This window comes from Taudactylus pleione, unplaced genomic scaffold (genome assembly GCF_031769625.1).
Source record: "Taudactylus pleione unplaced genomic scaffold, aTauple2 ptg000316l, whole genome shotgun sequence".
Lineage (NCBI taxonomy): Eukaryota > Metazoa > Chordata > Amphibia > Anura > Myobatrachidae > Taudactylus > Taudactylus pleione.
In genome coordinates this window covers 10,056,343-10,078,766 of record NW_028284717.1, presented here as the reverse complement: position 1 = coordinate 10,078,766, position 22,424 = coordinate 10,056,343, and the positions used below count along the sequence as shown (strand labels likewise).

Sequence of the window (22,424 nt, the reverse complement as noted above, 5' to 3'; positions counted from 1 at the left end):
AAACATGAGGGCGGCTGCAGGAAGAGAATCTTCCCACAGCTGCTGCTCTCAGAGGGACCTTCTGGTTCCTCTGATGGCCTGCAACCTCTCCCCCTGTGTCTGCTGTGCTGGCGATCACTGCTGATCGGTCTTCAAAGCAGGACCCCTCACCCAGTGGCTGCAGAGATTAGCAGCAGCTGGGAAAAAGTAAATTAACCTCCCCCCTCACTTTCCTCCAGGTGTACCTGGTGCCTGAAACCAGTCTCAAATTGAACATCGCGATGGGTGTAGTAGGTATTACTGCCGGCCACATGTCCGGCGGTTCAAATCCAGACAGCGGCAGCCCGGCAAGGGTGAAAATCCTGATCGTCCCTAAGGTAAGTATCACTAACCTAATCCCCCCCCCTAACCCTCCCTTAGGGGTGCCTAACCCTAACCTCCCCCCCAAGTGCCTAACCCTAATCACCCCTCTAAGTGCCTAAACCTAACTCCCCCCTTCCCCGCCGCCTAAACCTAAGTCCCCCGGGGGGGTGCCTAACCCTAACCTCCCCCCGGGGGTACCTAACCCTAACCCCTCCCTTCCCCTAGCCTAACCCTAACCTCCCGGGGGTGCCTAACCTTAAGTCCTCCCGGGAGCCCTAAACCTAACCCCCCTCCCCCCGCGGCTGTCCACGCCCAGCGCCCAGCATCACTTCTATCAGGATGCCGGGCGTCGGTTTTATGGCGTCTGGTTAATGACAGGCGTCTAGATTTAGATGCCTGTCATTAGTGCCACGCCGGGATTAGAACGCCTGGAAGCCAGCGGTCGGGATTTAGACCGTCGGCTTCCAAACTACATCCCGTCGAGATGGAAACGATGTTTCTGATGTTCCTATTGTGGTTCCGATGTTTTAAAACTCGATTATTTTTTTTATTCTTTTTTTTTTACAAATCTTAAAAAATATATATATATATATATATATATATATATATAAACAAACAGCAAGCAGTGGCACTCGGAGTCATCCAACGGTAGAAAAAGTATTTACTGTGAACAAATCACATTACCAACGTTTCGGGACAAGCAAGCCAAGACAAAGGGGCTTGCTTGTCCCGAAACGTTGGTAATGTGATTTGTTCACAGTAAATACTTTTTCTACTGTTGGATGACTCCGAGTGCCACTGCTTGCTGTTTGTTTGTACTCGTTTACTCAGAGGGCACCGGAGCAAGTTGACATACTGCTACAGAGTGCCAGTCTTTTACCGTCATTTATATATATTGTGTATATATATATATATATATATATATATATATAAACTCCAACAAGGTACAGCACACTCCTTCCTTAGAATATCCACTGCCGCGGTGCCAGCTGCAATTCGTAAATATATTCAACCAGGCGCTGCACTCGACGGTCTCAAAAAAATGTAGATCACACAATCATTGCTGCAACGTTTCGGGCTTTATTGCCCGTCGTCATGTATGTGCAGCCTGACGACGGGCAATAAAGCCCAGAACGTTGCAGCAATGATTGTGTGATCTACATTTTTTTGAGACCGTCGAGTGCAGCGCCTGGTTGAATATATATATATTATTTTTATTTTTTTTATTTTTTTTTTTATTAAATCATTTTGGATAAGTTAAAATGGATGTTCCTCACCTATTTCACTCATAAAAAAAACCCCGACAATTTTGGAACGGTTTTTAGAATAAAAGATTGCGGTTAAATACCTCAGAAGGCTAAAAACTGATTTTATATGCAAATTCCATATAAATACATATAATGGTTTATACAGCTGAACTCAAACAGTGCAAGTAAAAACATTCAAAATGTATTTATGCATGGATAAAACAAGTGTCAAAAAATTATGCTTCCAAATAAAATAAAATAACTATATCGCCAGGTGGAGTAGTCCGGATCACTCCACTCTGGGGGCCTGATTCAGCAAGGATCGCACCTGCTAAAGCGTATGCAGATGGAAGATTGTTGCGCACTGTGCATGCATCGCACCACTGCGATCGGGACTACGCAGACCCATTGCAGAGTGATTGACAGGAAGCCCCACTTGGGGGTGGTGACGGGGGGAGGGGTATTGAAGAAACGCAGGCATGCCAGTGCATTTGAACATTGTTGCAGGGGCATAAATTAGCCACGGTGATGGCATATGCAGCTTGAGCTCTGACGGCGTGCAGGAAGTTAGCAATTTAGTTGTAGGGTCAGATGTCTTAAACGTGGCTCCGCTGTACTTAGATGTTACCGATGTTTTGGCTGGACTGCAAGGTATTACGGATGTGCTAGAGGGAAAGTGGGCGTCTTCTTGTTGTCAGTGAGAGTGCTTTGCGATTGCAATTAGTAGCATACTTTCGCAGCAGAACTGTGTGCGCAATTTCTATCACAATAGCGATCCTAAATCAGGCCCTGTGTGCGATGTTCTTCCTGTTCTAGGTAAAATCCTCCACTGTTTCTCATTGTTGTGGGACAGAATCAATGATGCATCTGGAAAGACAAGATGTAATTTTATGGGCAGGGTACTGATAGACAAAGGATAGAGATCATACATACATTTGAGTGAATGGAACATGTAACACATTTTCAAAAGATTTCAATTAAGTGTTGCAAATAATAATACATAGCCTTCATAAATAAGCACATACAATCCCAGGTATTTAAAGTTAATCCTGATAAGTGTCAAATGAAATAAAAGCAGATATGTCTCCTTTTTATATATCATTATAACATAAATGGGTGTATACTGGGTACATGATAAATGTATACATTTCAATAATGAAGGAGTTAATGAGAGTGATTGCAGTGTCTGCATGTAGTGGTATGTACAGGTGTGCAAAATAGATGTTCTGCTTTAAAAATAAGCAATGATCGCATTCATTGATGATAGACCAGAAATTTGCTGCAAATACTTCCCGCAGTGTTGGTCAGTAATGATCTAGAATATTTACTTTATGTGCTTATGCATGCATAGAAGGCTTCTAGTATTAGAAATAGTGTTCAAAACCTCTGCAGTTCCTCTTTCCTGCCTGGGGTGTCGTTCTCTGCTCGGGTGCTTCTAGCACACTCAGTTGATGCAACAAACTGCTGAGATACAGACCAGAGTGTGCTAGAAGCACCAGAGCAGAGACACCGCAGACAGGAAAGAGGAACTACAAGGATTGTGACAGGTGCAGGGTGCTAGAATAAACACTAAGAAATGTATTAACTCTGAATCCAGTGCAAGAATGAAAGTTACCTTGGCACCTAAAGAATAGGGTGCACAGATCAAAAACAGCACAGTTTATTACCTCTAAGGGAAAAAAACATAAAATAAACCTTCTAAAAAGTTATTATTAACCACACTACAGATAGATAAGATCAGTAACATTCTCTAACACATATGCGATTCTACCATCCTACATGTTATCTGTAGTCATAATCAAAGGGTGTATTTTGGTGTATTTATATATTATGTGGTCGTCTGTAGGATTATCGCTAATTGTTGTTGCCAGAGTAAAATGTTATACAAGTAATAACATAATTTATCTGTAGGGGTACTGTACATTTACTAAACATCAGTTTTTCAAAGCTGCAGATTCGGCTGAATTTAAAAGGGCAATAGTAATACATACAAAACTGGCCTGATTTTCCCTGTGTTACTATTGCCCTTTTCAAACCAGCACTCAAAGGCGGCTTTAAAAAAAACAATATTTAGTAAATAATAGACATTGGCCCTCATTCAGACCCGGACGCAAGTGGCCGTTCGTACGCTCGGCGTACGTAAAAAAATATTTAAATTCAAGCACTAGCTCGTATTTTCGCTCGCAGCCAAACATCCTCCCCAAACTCAAGCGACCCGTCCTCTAACTAACGAGCGTGCCAAATAGCGAGCGTACATCCCCGAAGTGGCTTGAAGGGAACGCACGCACTAGTACTACCCTGAAGTTCTACTGTCAGATTTCGATTAACTGCTTGTTTATTCTGCCTACCTCCCTCAATCGTATCATGCCAATCAATATATCAATTCTCTAAATTGTTTTTTTTTTTGTTTTTTTTAACACAATGTAATAAACTTTATTCATGTCCGTGTTTGTGTTTACCCGCAGAATACGTACGGCTTAAACATTCGCTTTTAATTGTCAAAATACATGTTAGCCCCAATTAAATAATTGTTCTATTTGTTTTTCTACCCGCATATTTCCCGGAGTTCATTTCTTTATTTAAATTTGCTTACGCATGTCACTGCATCAAGCCTATCATAACTTAAGTCTCAAGAGATTTCTGGCCCTGTCGAACACATGACTCATACACTAACCAATAGAATTGGTCCTGTTAATCACCCAAATACATTAGCCAATCAAAAAATTTGGGGGCACTTTATTAAAAATTATTTTTAGTAAAAACACCATTGCCATCATGAGAGCCTCCGCATTCACCAGGCGCGAGCTGCTGGTGCTAACGGAGGTCATGGATAGGCGGATCACCAGCCAGCCTCCACCCATCACCAACCGCGAAAAGCGTTCCGCATATGCGGAGGTACGGGCCCGCCTGCGCTCCTTCTGCTCACGCCGCCAGATCGGGCAGCTGGAGCGCAGGTGGTCGGACCTGCAACGGCGGACGCCCCGCTTGCTGGCATGCTTTCGCATGCAGATCGCCAAAAGTAAGTTTTATGGACTGTGGTTTTCATGTTTTTCTTTGTGGCCCTAACTGCGTGTGCATGTTTTCCCTGTATTTCATATTTATTCATTGTACTCATATCTGCATGGCCATGTTTTCCCTGTATTTCATATTTATTCATTGTACTCATATCTGCATGGCCATGTTTTCCCTGTATTTCATATTTATTCATTGTACTCATATCTGCATGGCCATGTTTTCCCTGTATTTCATATTTATTCATTGTACTCATATCTGCATGGCCATGTTTTCCCTGTATTTCATATTTATTCATTGTACTCATATCTGCATGGTTCTTTTTTTGGGGGGCGGATTCGAAAATGGTGTTTTTCGCGGATTTGTGTTGAAACTAACCACATTTTGTTTCACATCTTTTAGGGGCCCAGCGAAGACTACGCCGTCATCGTCCGGCCAGACGGCGCTCACGGCCACTCTCCCCAACCCCCAGCCAACACTCCACTACCACTAATTCCCCTATTCCCCACTCCTCCCCAGCCTTCCAAGACCCTCTGGCAGAAATTTCGGGGCTCCTTCCCCTCCGTCCCAATTCCCCCTCTCCTCCAACCACCCCTCTTAGAATTACCCCCTCCCCGGAGTCGGTAATTACCCCGCCCCGATCTTTGGGGAATGGAGGCACCTCCGAGGAGGACGATGGAGGGCCTTCCGGAGCTGGCGTTGTATCTTCCGGTATGTTTTTCTTTGCGTTTTTTTATCGACACAAACTGTTTGTATGTAATCATGTGTGGTTCCTTTTTTGGGGGTTTTTGGCTACACTTTTGGGGATTTTGCCGATTGCCTTTACCTGTTACTGCTGATTTCAACATACACATATCACACCTGTCGGAATTTGTACATTGGCCTTGTATTTTTGGCCTACACCATTTTTGGTTGATGTGTTTTAATGGTGTAATTATGGTTTTTTTTATTGTTCAAATTTTTGATGGGTTTTGGCTTGTTTTTTAATGTTGTTTCAGTATTGTTTTATTAATCCCCACACTTTTCTCACCCACAGAGGAACAGAGGCGTCGTGCAGAATTATCCGCCTGTGTGGCCCGGATGCGCCACAATATAATCGGTGTGCTGGTGGTCCTTGACCATATGTCGGTCCCCTTAGGGATTAGTTGTTTTTTTTGGGCCATTTTATAAATAAAGTGTTATTTTCTAAGTAACGTTCTGGCTCCTTCGTTTTTTCTAAATCACAGATTGTTTACCCTGACATAAGTAGACTGTTCTTGCAAGGATTACCATTTTTTGACACTAAGATTGTGTGTTGTATTTTTATGTAAAACAGCCACAAGAAACACATAACAGTAACAATCTCATTTCCCTTTTTTGGTGTAGTCACAATTAGATATTACTACATTTTACAGGTTCCTAGTTGGGGTGCAAGCTGCTTAGGCCAATCTTACGAAGCCAAATGATTGTACAGGCTTCCTTTGGGTGTTGGTTTGGACCCTGAAAACATATTACATTTTAGCTCAACTGGCGTCAGTACTGGATTACCCCTTAGTCAAATGTAACGTGTGTGAACCTGGTTACACTTACTTGTAACGTTCCAAAAAAGGTACAACATTTCACTCTCAAAACATTTATTCACAACATAACTGAAAAATCAAAGTGGTCACTCACAAACTAAACACACAGTGATAATCACAAATACAACACATACCAACAAAATCAAATAAAAAAACAACAAATCAAGAACTGGTTGACGAAGGACCATGCCAACATGATTCCACAAATATGGCGTTGCAATATGGGTTCCATAATATATCCCCAAAATGTCCACATACAGGTTTTGTAAGGGTAGCAGGAAGTAGTCATCGTTGGAGTGCCAAAGATTATGTGAAAAAACAGAAGATGGAGAAAATAAAAATAAATAATTAGATGTTCTCAAACAAACCCTACCACATTAGGGATAAACACTGTTGTTTTGTCAATAATGACCTAAAAAATCTGGCCACCACATCATCGCGTATGGCCCCCCCACATACTGACCTCCGACCAACCTCGGGGGGGCCATCCTCAGGTAAGGCATCCTCTGGCTGCATTGGGACACCACTCCTTATGGCGATGTTGTGAAATATCCCACACAGGACCACAATTTTCAAAACCATATCCGGCAAATACATGAGCTCGCCACCAGAGCGGTGGAGGCATCTGAATCGGCCTTTTTAAAGGCCGATACAGCACTCCACCACTTGCCTGGTGGCTGTAAGTGCGGAATTATACTCACTTTGTGGCCCTGGTGTGGGAGCCAAATAAGGAGTGAGCAGCCAGGGCGTGCAAGGGTAGCCACTGTCTCCTGTGAAAAAGAATAGTCAACATCAGGATCACTCTGTATGAAGCTTAACATTGTTATGTACTAAAGGTCTCGACTTACCCAGAAGCCACGCATCACCAGCTTGTAGGTTGGTTAATTTGTGCCATATCCCTGATTGTCGGATGACGAAGGAGTCATGTGCACTTCCTGGTAATTTTGCATTCAGGGATAGGATCTGGAAGGAGGCATCACATACCACCATTACATTGAGGGAGTGATAGTGTTTCCGGTTTCTAAAGATTGCCTCCAGCCGTGCTGGAGGCTGAAGTGGTATGTGAGTACCATCCACAACCCCTATGATGTGTGGGAAGCCAGCTATTTGGTAAAAATTGGCCTGGGCCACACTAAGGGCACCCATATCCAAAGGCATTTGAATAAAATGATGGAGGTGCTTGAAAAGGGCCTCCATCACTGCCCTCAGGATCCGGGAAAAGGAGGATTGTGATATGGCCGCCACTATTCCCACCGTTGTTTCGAACGATCCTGAGGCACAGAAATGTAACACGGCCATAAATTGCGTAAGTGGTGGTATTGCTGTAGGACTGTCAATTTGCCGCTCAAGATCACTCTCTATTAATGAGAGAGTGTCTATGATGATTTTGGGAGGAAGACGGTAGCGTCTTAAAACCTCATCATCGGGCATTCCAAAAAGGGTGACACATGTTCGAAATATCTGGGGCCTTGCACGCCTACGATGCCTACGCCTGGGACGAGTTTGAGGTTGGTCGGCTTCCGGGAGCAGGGCCAGAACAATCCGACCCATATCAACCTGAAATGGCAAGATTGGAATGTCAGGCTTTTTAACCCCCCCAAAAAATAAAAAAATTTGACTTAGCTTGAAGATACCATCCATTGATGCTTACATGTCGGGGTATTGTCATGATATGTGGAAACTGGAAATAATCACAACATAAATATACATCATTTTATGCTGGCCATTTCTGTTTCTAAAATTTAAGCAAGACAAAATATAAAAGGGGAGACACACACATTTGGCCAAAGAGCAAAATGACGTTGCGCACACTACGTCAAATTGAGGCCAAATGTAAGCAACAAATGCTACCGAGAAAACACAAACAATTTTAAGGGATGAATAAGCATTTCACAAAGCGCTAATTAGTTTGCAAATACAAGTCACAATAGTAAGTAGTAAAAATGCGCTAATTAGTTTGCAAATACAAGTCACAATAGTAAGTAGTAAAAATGCGCTAATTAGTTTGCAAATACAAGTCACAATAGTAAGTAGTAAAAATGCGCTAATTAGTTCGCAAATACAAGTCACAATAGTAAGTAGTAAAAATGCGCTAATTAGTTCGCAAGTACAAGTCACAATAGTAAGTAGTAAAAATGCGCTAATCAGTTCGCAAATACAAGTTATAAAAACGCACCTAAAAACAAAAACAAAAAATAAAAATTTTGTATTTGGAAAATCAAAGGTTACATGTGTAAGGCCAACCAAAGTTGCGTAAAGACAAACAAGAACATTTACAAATCAATTTAACAAATGAACTTACCAAGAGATAATATATAAGAATCCGGATCAAAAGGTCTTTGGGGCAGAGCCAAAAAAAAACCTAAGAGAGATGAAATGACGCCAAAAAACAGTTAGAAAAATCCTAAACAAAAGGAGACACAAATTGAACCAAAGTTTGACTTCCCAAAACTTACCAAAACTGGAAACGCCCAAAAAAAGTTGAAAAGAAAAAAAGCGAACGGAACTAAAAAAACGAATATATCCAAAAAACAAACTTCCAAAAATGAAAACTCCTACACCAGCCAACAATCAACTCCAACCAACGTAACCTCCAACATTCCAAAAACGCCACCTCGACTCGAGACGGCCCAAGCCATAAATAGTGTTTAGTTGCCCGCACAAATTAAGGAGGGATCATAGGAACGCACAATCAATGATGCGGCCGAAAAATAAGGTCGCATGTATAAATACGTCACGAGCCAAAACAAACATTCTGGTGTATTTCTTGTTTGGAGCTCAGACATGGCTACAGACCAGGGAAACAATGGACAACAGTCTGGCGGTAAGTATTTCAGGCATTTTGACTCAATGATTAATTAGAAACATAATATTGTGCAAGTTGTGAAGTTGACAATTCTCCAAAATTACACAAATAGGTGAGGAGGATGACATGGAAGAGGCTGCTGGGCCCAGTATTCCGGGCAAAGCAGGGAAAAAGAAAAGGCAGCCACAATTCACAAGAAAGGAGATGGAGGTTTTGATTCAGAAGTGTGTGGACATCCTGCCACAGGCAGACAGGAATATGAGTGCAAGCCAGAAGTGGAGAATGTGGGAAGAGGTAGCCGTGGATGTCAATAGGGTGGGTGATTATGTCCGTCTAGCCCGGGATGTCAAACGGCGGTAAGTAAACACTTGCCCCCCCTAAAACCAAAACCCATTTTAAACAAAAGGATAATGGTTCCAATTTCATCCCACAGATGGGCCGACTTCAAATATCGCCTGAAGCAAAAACTGGCGGACAGGGCTAGGCATGCAAGGGGGACAGGTGGGGGTCCCACCCCTGTGTCATTGGAGTTGACTGATTTAGAAGAGCTGGCACAGGGGTGTGTGCAGCCTGTGGAGGTGTTTGGCGTGTCCAACATGGATACGGACATGCCAGACTTTGCGGCTCCTCATGTTGTCCCAGGTAAATATTGTGAGGTCACCAACTCTGAAATGTTATTGTGCCAATATGTAAATTCTAATGTGAGTCTTTTCTCATTTTTCCAACAGAGACACAGGTGGATGAGTCTGCTCCAGAGGGGAGCCTTGGCCGCAGAATCTCTGCTGGCTCTGCAGGGGAGGAACCAGTACATCCGGCTGAGGACCCTGCAGAAGCCAGTCCAGGGCCATCCCCCTCGCAGGCAGTGTCCCTCCTCACACAACTCAATTTTAAATCGGATTTCCATACGGAGATTCTGCAGAGGATGGACGCCAGTCTGGTACGGGTGGCTGAGGCCCTGGAGCAAAATGCTGCGGCCAACGTGACCATTGGTCAGGCCCTGGCGGAAAATACCAGGGCCAACATCCGCATCGCCACTGCCCTGGAGCAGCTCGTTCGCCAGCGCATGGTGGAGCCGACCTCCCTTCCTGCCGGAACATCAGGATCCTCCACCTCTGGCACAACATCAGCCAATCCTCCAAATGTGCCTAGCCCTGTGCCTAGTCCAGAGGCCACAACATCTGCCTCTGGACAGGCCAGCCCGATGACATCACGGACCCGGTCTGGCGCCCTCCCTCCCCCAGCCAAACGGGCGAAAAAACGGTGACAGCATTGGCTACTTTTCCCACACTCCTTCTGTGCTTGCCTCATATTCCTTTCTGGCCAAAACTTCCCTCTCCTTTCTTGTGAATTGTTTTTAATTTTTGCATTTACGTTTACCAAAAAAATATTGTTTGCACAATTAATAAATATTGTGGAATGAACACTGCCAAAAATGTTTTGGTTAAATATGTGCTTTTTTGGGGGGGGGATACCAATAAATTTACATCAAATGTACGACTTTGTATTCTGACATTATTGTAAAAATGGGTTCCATTTAATCCGGGCCCACAAGCCAACAACGTTCAACCTAAAAAATTACACACTGGAAAAAAAGGGCTCGTTAAGGAACGTTTAAAACATTACCTAAGGAGGAAAAATCACCTTGCAAACACAAAATGAGGCACCAAACCTAAACATGATGACATTATTGTTACAATAGTCCAAAAACAACACATTGCGGCCAAAATACACCCCCACAAATGTACGCTAATTGATTGTGTAATCCAGACATTAGCAGCTATGATTTCCACCTGCGTTCGGTTTTGTGCTATCCAAAAAAACTGCTTTCCAAACACATACCAAGCCGGTTTTCAATCCAACACTAATTGATTTTCTGACAAGCCGTGATTAATCGATGCAACATCGTGGAGTGCCGGGACGGAGGAGAAGGCCATCGCCACTGTGGTCGAGTTATCCAGTCCCTAAGCTGTGCGAGCATTTTTAACGAAAAGAGGATCATCCAGTGACGTATGAGTTGGTACGAACACATTTGACGTTCGCATTTGTTAATGTATGTACACCCAAAAAACGCCTCACCACGCCTGCGTTTTTCCATCTCCTCCCCCGTCAACACCCAAAAACGCCCTGTTCTGTCAATCACATTTGACATGTCACTTCCTGTACGCTATTTGATGAACGAGACAAAAAAAGCTCTCAATCTGCCATACGCACATGCGCAGTGTAACACCGATGCATGCGCGGTTAGGCAACATCGGAACGCAACGAGCGTACTGCTGTTAACGAGCGGCTCTGAATGAGGGCCATTGTTCTGAGGGAACAAATAAAAAAATCTATCATTCTGTAATGTAGGCTCATTGTATTATTCCAGGTGCCTGGAACTCTGGGGAAAGATGTATCAAGCCTTGGAGAGACATACAGTGTAGTTGCCCAAAGCAACCAATCAGAGTCTGTCAATTCAAAGACTGTGCTAGCTAAATGACCGTTCAAAGCTGATTGGTTGGTTGCTTTGGGCAACTTGTCCACTTTATCTCTCTCCATGGCTTAGTACATCTCACCCTGTGAGATCAAGGGCCTGATTCAGAGCCGCACCAAATGCCAATGTTCACGTAGATGAGCTCAATTTTGCTACTGTGCGCGCAGGAAAATCCCTAAAAACTCCTATGGTGCATGCGATACACAGAGTGTATGGACAAAGGCTCTGCTGCGATCAGGTGCCGACAGTGGACGTCTCACTTCTTGCACATTCAGACGCATGGATCTATCTAAAGGCTTTGTAGAGACAGCATAAAAACACATACGCAACTTCGGCAAAAGACTGCGTCCAACAGGGTCAGCCCCATTAGGTCATAACGTAGGTACGTCAGCTACTTTCTTCCGAATCTGCTGAACTGTGTGACCGATACCGATCACTGCAAATGCAACACAATTGCAACTTTTTCAAACAAGTTTCAAAATACAAAGCGTAGATCTTTATAACAATCGGATGGAAATTACACATCATGCAAATGACATAATCTAAAGTGGAACGGACAGGGCCTTCTGTGGTTATTTGTCAGCCTTGCAGTGTATTCAGGCCAAGCGTCGTAGAAAAATGTACTGTGCTCTTCAGTGCTACTATACGGCTACATCTAACAATTAAAACAAGGGAAATAAATAAATACAACATTCTTCTAATGTAGTTATTTTTGTAACTTTTGACAAAGAGGGTGATTCAGCACAGGACGGATTTGCACTGCACGCAAGCAGCTTTGCAATTCCGTCTTGCTATTATGTTAATGCAGCAGGGGAGGTCATGCTTCCTACATGCATTAAGGATCTGAGCTGCATTCATGAAAGCAGCATCGGATCATCTGCATGATCTGTGGCCAGCGGAGTGACCATGGGGTCACGCAGGTCAGCCATCATAGACAGCCTGCCGACAGAGATCCTGGCCTCTTCCCTCCTCCCCAGCGGTGGCGACATGCCTCCATTTTGGAAAAGGGAGGCCATCGCAACCCCCTCCCCGCCCCCGTTCTATCATGCAGGACCCTATTTACACATGCGCAGAATGGGTCCTGCGCACACACAGATTCCCGACTACTGTGCGCTGCTGAATGAAGCCCCAATTCTGTTCCCACCTCGCTAAAATGTTGCCAAAATGACAATTTAGAATGCTATGGGGTTGTTTTCAGGAATAATTTGCTCAGGCATATTAGGGTAGATTTACTCAAACATCTAAAAGGGAAAATAAGATGTTGCCCCGAACATGCAATCATATACTCTCTATCATTTTCTACAATGTTCTACATTCTGATTGGTCACTTTGGCAACACCTACACTTTTCCTTTTTAGGGGTTTCAGTAAATCTACACAATAGAGATTATTGTTGGAAGCGAGTACTGGACAAATTGTTCTTAAAATAGATGGTACAGTATATGTACTGTATATGGAATACATAGAGTTTGTCGACACTTATGCTGTTGACAGCCAAAATGTTGACATCATAATGTTGATTGGAGAATGTCAACCTGTAGTAAGATTTCATATAGGAAGCCACTACTTGTACGTACCTCATTAGGGGCCGGTCTACCTGCTGCAGGGTCCAGGACCATCTCCACTCCTGAACTGCAAAACCACATTTTGGGCTTGAACTGGAGATCAAAGTTCACCCACCATGTCTAAAGAAATGATCTTTGCAGTCAGTAGATGCTTTCTGATGGTTAGTTCTGGTAATATATCATTATTGATCCATGGAAGTTGCTCTCGGTGTCGCCCCCACCGGAAGCAATATATCTCTTCTGTACATCTGCCTTTCTTATATCTTCATTTTCCCATCTCTACCAGTGTGTTTAATATGGCCTCCGTTCTCTTTACAGCGCACCACCAGCTTTGGAGCCTTTGACCGGTTCAAGAAACCTTCTGTGTCCAAGCCAGAAGATAATGAGGTCTGTTCCTCGCTGTGCCCGTATCACACTACATCAATTATGCAACTGAATCAATATGATGCAACAAGAGAGTCCAGCTGAAATTACAATGACACTATGGGGGAGATGTATCAAACCTTCTAAAGAATGTTGAGGTGGACCAGTGGAGAAGTTTCTCTTCCATTTATCAAGTACATTCTATAAAATGATAGGGTATTATACTTTGGATGCTGTTTTATTGCTATGGGGGCAACTTCTCCACTCTTCGGCTGGTTTAATACATATTCCCCTGTCTTGTTTTATTTCGAGTCACATTAATGTTAATTAATGTCTCGCTCACTGACTGTACTGTATGCTAGGAAAGGAGAGATGGATGAAAGTGTAACTGTCATGTTGTAGGGATCAGCGGGGAGACTCAGCAGTTTGTATCTGTCTACTGGCCCCGAGGCTCTTCCTGCAAATCTATTTCTGGTGAACACTCTGATGAATTCAGCAACTTAAGAGAGAAACAATAGTTAAGTTCAAGCTATTCTGATACAAAAGCTTTGGTGAGATTGGATAGATATTGTGGTGACTTCATCTCAAAGGATAACATGGTGGATGTAGGTTTCATAAGAGAATCCACATGATATCTTTATAAAAATAAAAAAAAACATACCAAATAATATAAATTGCCATAAATGAAAAATAAGAAGTATAACGTCACTGATGGACCCCAATAACACTGATAGCGCTATACACAAGCATACCTGCCTACTCTACCGGAATGGCCGGGAGGCTTCCGAATCTCAGGTGTTGCACCCTGCCTCCCCGAAGGACATTCAAGTCTCCCAGTCCTGCGCTGCATCCGCCTGGCGCCACCCACTTCCCAAGTAAAGTAGGAGATCCTGGCGACAAATGAAATGATTTGCGCTGAATTCTGTCATCGTAGACGCACCCACCACTTTACAATGCCGGTAATCTTGGCATCATATAGTGGGGCCACAATGATGCAATCACAGTGTCACTCACCAGGACCGCCCACCTATGCCACGCCACTCCCTCTGCATGCCTCACCACATCCGCATGCCGCAGCGCCGACCTGGCTGCTCCCTACAGAATCTAGTTATCATTTATCATTTATTTTTCTCTATACATGCGAAGTGAGACCAATTAAGGATATAGGCCCTTATTTACGGGCGGTCGCAAGAAGAGATCGCTCTCTCTGAATGAGGGCAGCCGCTTCTTTTTTTTAGTGCGGACTCCAGGTCGCTAGCTAAGCTGTGGGTTACCACCCACAGCTTAGCGACCGACCAGGTTGATGGTCGTGATGGTCAAGACCATCGCCACCATCGGGGCTTGCGACGAGATCCTAAGGTTGGGTCTCGGCAACCGCAAGCCCCAGGGAGCTTCCTGCTCTGATCGAGCAGGAAGTTCCCCACTGACATCACTGCTGATGTCAGTGCGGCCGCCCACAAAACGGCAGGCGTTCCTTTAGGAATGCCTCCGTTTGTGAAACCACCCCTCCCGCCACGCCTACAAAACGCGGCGAGCTGTCGATCAACATCGACAGCCGCCCCTTTTGTAGTGAGCTCCGGAGCGAGAGAATTTCTCTCCCGCTCCGGGGCTTGCGCACGTGTCTGAATGAGGTCCATAGTCCTTTGCGGGTATATTTATTAAAGTGCGGGTTTATAGAAGTGAAGATGTTGCTCATAGCAACATATTATTTATCTAGCACCTTCTACAGTAGAAGATAATAGCTAGAGTCTGATTGGTTGCTATGGGCATCATCTCCACTTCTATAAATCCCCACTCTAGGAAATATACCCCTTGGTGTGTATGCTGAATGGAGAAATTCCACTACATAATATTTGTTCAGCAACAAACTCTTTGTGATGCTGACAGGCACTGGTTAATGTATTTATCATGCAGAATGTCTAAGAGCTGGCTGCACAGCTCTTAATTTAAATGTGAAAAACATCCCTCATTCACGGCATACTAAGAGCAACCATTTATTTCTTCCACAGGCAGCATTTTGTCTATCCATCTGCAGTTTCAACAATATTAATGTAATCATCCAATGATGTCAAACTGATGATAATATTCATATACAGGAATACTCCTTAAAAAAAACCTTTAGCACGCCATCTTGTTCTCACATGAAGGAAGATTTATCAAATCCTGGAGAGAGACGCCAACCAATCAGCGGTTAACTGCCATTTTGCTAGCACAGAATGTAAAATGACAATTAGAAACTAATTGGTTGGTGCTTTATCTCTCTCTACTTTATCCCTCACAAGATTGAATAAATCTCCCCCCTTTTGTCGGACCTGAGTAATGAACATTTCCTTACAGATTGGTGATACTGAGAGCCTCTGTGAGGGGGGAGCAGTTGCAGAAGGCGACAAGATGTCAAATAATGCCGGGAGTCTCACTAAGAAGATGAAAGCCATATCGCTGACTATGAGGAAAAAGATGGGGAAAAAGTACATCAAGACTCTGTCTGAGGTATAGGATATGATTATTTATTAGTTTTTTACTTTTTTTAATGTAATTTTGTTGTATGTTTTACCCGCTATGGATGGTGCTACAGAACCCTTGTGGCCCCAAAGAAATATAATAATAATAATAATAATAATAATAATAAAAAAGGTCAGCATGCCCTGTGGTAAATAACTTTCTGACTATATGCTACAAAGAAATATAATAATAATAATAATAATAATAATAATAATAATAATAATAATAAAGGTCAGCATGCCCTGTGGTAAATAACTTTCTGACTATATGCTACAAAGAAAAAATACAGCTACTTCTATTACTGTAGTAGAACAAAATGGCTGCCCAACAACTGGTAATGTTCAACTCGCAATTTGTGTAGTTCTCCTTTAGATCTCATTTCCCATTTTTAGCAAAAGATAATGCAATGGGTAACAAAACACAGAGGGATTGATTCAGAGGTACCTTTGCTTTGTCAAAGTCTAGCTAAAATGCTCCTCCATTGCGTTTTTGAAAGTATCCATTGACTATTTAACACTTTGTACCTATAAAGTTTATAGCCATCGCCGAGGTTGGATCCAGTGACGACTGTCACAAATAAATCACTTGCTAAACTGTCATTTTATTACCGTCTATTATCTTTTTATTTAGAGTGAAGATGGCGATGGGATTTTTTCCTCCCATGACACCACAGGTGGAGTCGCAAATGAGAAAGTCACACTCAGAGCCAGCGAATCCGTAGAAAGTCTTTATAGTCTCAACAGCGGTCAGAGTTCGTCTAGTAAGTATCCATAAAAATGCTTTCAGTTGGGGCCCCATCAAATAAGTCATTTCTAGGTATAATAATGCATGTTTTTATCTTACATATGCCTTGTCAGACTCCATCAGCGACAGATTGTAGATCTTGGTATCTATCCAAGATCAGAATCATCTCATTTAGTACAAGTAAGGTGGCAGAAACTCCATGCAGGAGAAATGTAATTCATGGGTGTAAGATCAGGGAGAAAAGGCTTTTTTTCAGCGCTTTGAAAAGTGGAGACATCCATATATTTTTGCAAAGCACTAAATACAATTTATATTTGACGTTTCTTTGTGCTGTGAAGTATTTGGCGTTCATACACTTTCTACATTAAATGCATATGTCAATAGTCAGAACAATGAATGTAAGTCCTTCCTCCATTATTAAGATACATGACATTCTACAGTCAGTTCAGTATTGTCTGTATTGTGAGCCAATACACTCCCAGAACATGTAGAAAAAAAAATGCTCGTAGCCTCCTGCCAAGTAGGGTTTACCCAGGTGCCACTTGCACTATGTAGACAGATTTTTCTGGTGGTTCCATATGATCTGTCAACAGTGATGCTGCCGACACTTAGGGGTAAATTTATTAAAGTGAGAGTTTTTAGAAGTGAGTTTTAAAAGTGATGTTGCCCATAGCAACCAATCAGATTCTAGCTATTATCTTCTAGAAGGTGCTAGCTAAATGTTAAGTAGAATCTGATTGGTTGCTATGGGCAACATCACTTTTAAAACTCACTTCTAAAAACTCTCACTTTAGTAAATTTACCCCTTAGAATGTTATAACGGTTTGTCGACCAGGGAATGCAGACACAATAGTATTGTTAGTTAAAGCATTTTAACCATGTCAATATTATAACTTTAAACATGGTGCTTTACCGTCATGTTTAATTTTACGTACAATGCTGACGAGGTTAAAATGCTTTAAATAACATTACCTACAGTACAATGGTACACTGCCCCTAGAGGTCAAATTATCATTGGAAATTGTACAACACTCACCTGACTATCATGCTGCAATTTTTTTAAAACAAAGCCTCTCACAGCCGCCAGATATGGTTTTAAAATAAGTAAGGTTTTAGTTATTGTTAGCCCTATAGAAGTGTGCAAGCAGGACCCTCTGACCTCTCTGTCTGTGTGTTATTGCCCAGTCTCTGTTTCTATTACTGTGCTTGTTCCTAATTGTAAAGTGCTACGGAATATGTTGGTGCTCTACAGCAGGGCCGCAAATAGGGGGGGCTGGAGGTGCACATGCACCGGGTGCGCTGCTGCACCCGGCGCCAGTGTCCTCCAGCCTGGCGCCGCAGGGAGACTCCAAATCGGACGCCCGCTGAGATGTTATTACCAGCGGGCGCCCAGCTCCTTCTCTGCAGCGCCGTGCTAGCCGGAGGCTGGAGTTCTCTCCTGAACTCCAGCTTCCGGCTCTCCCCACAGGCACTATGGGAGAGACGTAATGACGTCTCTCCCATAGTTCCGAGGAGCAGCCGGGGGGACCCGACGGCGGCAGTCACAGGAGCGGCATTTAAGGTAAGTATTTTTTTTGTGTGTGTGTGTATGTGGCACTACGGGGGCATTAACAGGGGGCACTATAGGGGGACTACAGTGGCATTACCTACATGGGCATTACCAGGGGGCTCTACAGGGGCATTACCAGGGGGCTTTACAGGGGCATTACCAGGGGGCACTACAGGGACATCACCAGGGGTTTTACAGGGGCATTACCAGGGGCTTTACAGGGGCATTACCAGGGGGCTCTACAGGGGCATTACCAGGGGGCACTACAGCAACATTAGCAGGGGGCTCTACAGGGGCTCTACAGAGGCATTACCAGGGGGCTCTACAGGGGCATTACCAGGGGGCACTACAGGTGTCATTACCAGGGGGCTCTACAGGGGCATTACTAGGGGACATTACTATTTGGGCACTACAGGGGCATTACCATATGGGCACTACAGGGGCATTACTGTGGGGACATTACCATATGGCCACTAGTACAGGGGCATTACTATAGGTGCACTGCTGATGGGGGCATTTACTATGGGGGCACTGCTGCCAGGGACATTACTATGTGGGAATTACTGGGGGGGGGCGCGCCAAATTACCATCTTGCCCCGGGTGACAAAAACCCTAGTTTTGGCCCTGTCTACAGATAAATGTTCTTCTACCATTTAAATCTGAATTGAACCCATAATGTCGCTGTAATTCAACGAAACAATTTGAATAAAGAATATAAAATAGTTTGCCATTGTATTAACAAAAAAAAATGTATAATTAGATGGGCACTTTATTTATAGGTGGCGTGACCAGTTGCTCTGATGGGACCAGCAACAGGGATAGTTTCAGATTTGATGACGACATGCCCTATAGCGGACCATTTTGTGGCCGAGCAAGAGTCCATACTGACTTCACTCCCAGCCCGTATGACACAGAGTCCCTCAAAATCAAGGTAATTCACTATGTGCAAATGAAGTGATTCGTAATTCTTGCCTTCACTGTTATCCCAGGTACACACTAACATTGCAATTAAATTTTTAACTCTAGTTTGCTAATAGCATCTTAAATAGCATCCTGAGTTCACTGCAGTCTTCCACAATGTGTTTAGCCCTGGTAATAGGCATATAGATAAACCTAGATGTTTTCGGTAAAATGCTTTGCTTACAAATGCAAAGGGAATGCTGCTATTACATGAGTGGGTATTAAAAGTGCATGTTAACTAAATGAAGTGAATGCCACATTTAAGATGCTGTACAGGTAATGCGAGGATCTGTGTGTCTGCAAGCGGGCAGCCGCTCTGACCACTGATTTCACGACAACCGCCATCATTATTATCTTCAGTATCGGCACTTGCACCAGCCCGCGCTAGGTGTAATAGATCTGTCAGAAACAGGCTTCTCTCCCACGTACACATGAATTGCACTCAGTCAAGCTACACCTCCAAGACACTCCCATGACACTTCGACAAATCAGAACAGTTCTGTGTGATCGCATTGTCGCTGCCCAGGAAACGCCCATTTCACGGAAAACAGATTCTGCAAAGATCCATACAGCTCTGAATAGCATGGACATAAGCAAAAATGTGTACATTTGCATGTGCACATGCTCTGCTTGCTAAAACTCGCTATTTGCGTCCGAATTCCGAATCCTCAGTTGGCCGCAGTGTGCTATATATTGTTTAACAGTGCTGACTACATGCACATCTCACTGAAAATGCAACAGGCTGTGGGATCATTGATTTCTATTAGCACACTGTTCTCATTTACGTTATACATAACAGTAAACTGTAATGCTGCATGCATTCATGATGAAGCCCAGAGCCAGGAGCTTGTATCTAAAGGCAAGGTTGGACTAAGTTCTGGAGTGGCTTCCCTGGCGCCAGGCGGCAAGGTTTGGGTAATTTATAGCGTGCCTTCTCCGGAGAGGCCATGTAGCCTCAAAATTTGTGGGTGTCTGAGCCAGCTGGCTCCTCCTCTCAACTGGTGCTCCTAGTGAGCACCATTCTGGCCAACTGGTAGGTACGGCTGTGGGTAGCATCTCCAGTGGCAGTATTTCTTAAAGACATTCATAAAGCAGTTACACTGTACAGGTCTCTATTCCAGGTGCAATGGGAGGGACACAATCATTTTCTCCATTAACATGGCTCCTATACTTGTATACTATGTATTTCTTTACTTTGTTTTATTCATGTTTTGGAAAAACAAACAAATGGCAAACTAATAAACATCACTGCTGAAAGCCAGGACACAGTAATTGTCAGGGCTGTTTGATTAATTATGGATACAGTAAAACACTGTAATAGGAAACTAGTTATACATTTTAGTGTGTTTTATACTTTAATGCAGAACAAATGATCCGATATTTTCTTGCAATCATCTCTAGGGTGCACTTCATGAGGATTTGTCCTTGCAGCCTCAGGAGCTAGAGGATTAATCTGTGTTTAATGCACCCTATGGGGATTAAAGCAGTGGGAAACCCATAGATTCCAGCACAACGCAAAATCTATGGGTTTACGCAAGCTACCCAGGGGGTTTACCATGCAGGGCAATTGACTAATGATTGAATAGCTCTGGGCGATAATCCCGAAGCTTTACCCATGTGGTAATTTAATCTGCCCCTATATTCTCTTCATTGCCTATTATTAAATAATCTTCTAATTCTGCAAAACAGTGATTCTGATGTTTGCTTCATGTGTCCTTCAGAAAGGAGACATCATAGACATCATCTACAAGACACCCATGGGCATCTGGACAGGCATGTTGAATAACAAAGTCGGCAATTTTAAGTTTATATATGTAGACATCATTTCGGAAGAGGAAATTCCTCCCATAAAGAGGATAGCGAGAAGGAAAAGTAAACGGCCAAGGCCCAAAACGTTGCAGGAACTCCTGGAAAGGTTCAATCTGCAGGTGAGTGGCGCCTTGTGAAGAACACTTACCAATGCCTCAAGTGACCACAGAAGGACACTTACAGCACCTAGATACACAAACACACATCAGGGCTTAATGTATGCCATACAAGTCAGCCAGTATTTAAAGCTGCAAATCATTTCAAAAGCAAAACCAAACATCACATAAACCCCCATCATTAGACTTTCTGAACCCAATGAAATAAATGCCCAGCTATTATACATTTTATTCAGAAGCCAATCGGCAGCTTTTAAAATGTCAAGAGATGAGTTTTTGATACATTTGTATATATCTGAAATACAACAAATGAGAAAATACTGAATGCAAACAAAAGTGATCCAAAAACATGACTAGAGGGCATCCACTGTGTCTAGAACTACCAATGGACAAAGGGATTTTCACTGTTTGACTGTGGTAATCACAAGGTATCAATGCAGTAATTGTAATGAGCAAATTAAGTAGTTGAGGTGATTGATTCAAAGAACGAAGCTGCCATTTATGGGGCCAGAAAGGATTTTTTTTCCTCTTGTGGGATTAAACTGGCCGATGCTTGTAGTAGGTTTTGATTGGTCTCCTTTGTTATTGTTATAACATCTCATCGCCCATTTACCAAAGTGAAGCTGGAGGCACAACTATGCGTGCCTCTATAATACATCTCCCTGTGATAGATAAATGTTAGCAAGAAGCTGTTTTGTTGCTTTGGGCAACTTCTCCACTTTATTTCTATCTAAGGTTTGATACATATCCAACTATTGTAACCATATCTAACATTAGCATTAGTGAGTGACTTGTCTCAAAGTTTATTCAGCTACACAGTCACTGCTCGCAAAAGAGTAGGTTCCTGATAATTAACTCCTCCCTCCCTGTAACACAGATAGACACACATGCACACTAATATCTAACAGATATATACAGTATTACACGCACACCCATCTAAGTTACATTTGTCTCCCCTGCACTTTCCTTCCTCTTCCACCTGTAAGCAATAAAAAAGTCCTAACCACTCATATGTGCACCACAATTTACTTGCAGTAGGTCCCCGACGAGGGCCACTAAGCTACAGTATACTGCAGTATTTAAACTCTGCCCCCTCCTCACACAATTATGACCCATAACTGCCCCCTCCTACAATTTTAATTATGTCCCATAACCACCCCCCTCTGCAGTGCCCTCAGTAGTGCCCTATATACAGTGGCCCCAGTAGTGGTCCCCCTTATGCAGGCTCCCAGTAGTGATCCCGCCTATACAGTGTCCCCTGTAGTGGTACCCCTTATGCAGGCCCTCAGTGCCCGCAGTAGTGGTCCCCGTTATGCAGGCCCCCAGTAGTGATCCCCCCTATGCAGTGCCCCCAGTAGTGGTCCCCCTTATGCAGGCC

General features: G+C 43.3%; 1 protein-coding gene across 1 annotated transcript in view; it reads left to right on the top strand.

The window, feature by feature from the left end:
• The window catches only part of SAMSN1 (SAM domain, SH3 domain and nuclear localization signals 1), a 150,472-nt gene that overhangs the window by 114,232 nt on the left and 13,816 nt on the right, over positions 1 to 22,424 (top strand). The window contains exons 11-15 of the mRNA XM_088442755.1: positions 13,322 to 13,390; positions 15,704 to 15,856; positions 16,499 to 16,628; positions 18,941 to 19,092; positions 20,843 to 21,049. Of these exons, the coding sequence (XP_088298881.1) occupies positions 13,322 to 13,390; positions 15,704 to 15,856; positions 16,499 to 16,628; positions 18,941 to 19,092; positions 20,843 to 21,049 (711 nt within the window). The remainder of the gene's footprint in view (positions 1 to 13,321; positions 13,391 to 15,703; positions 15,857 to 16,498; positions 16,629 to 18,940; positions 19,093 to 20,842; positions 21,050 to 22,424) is intronic.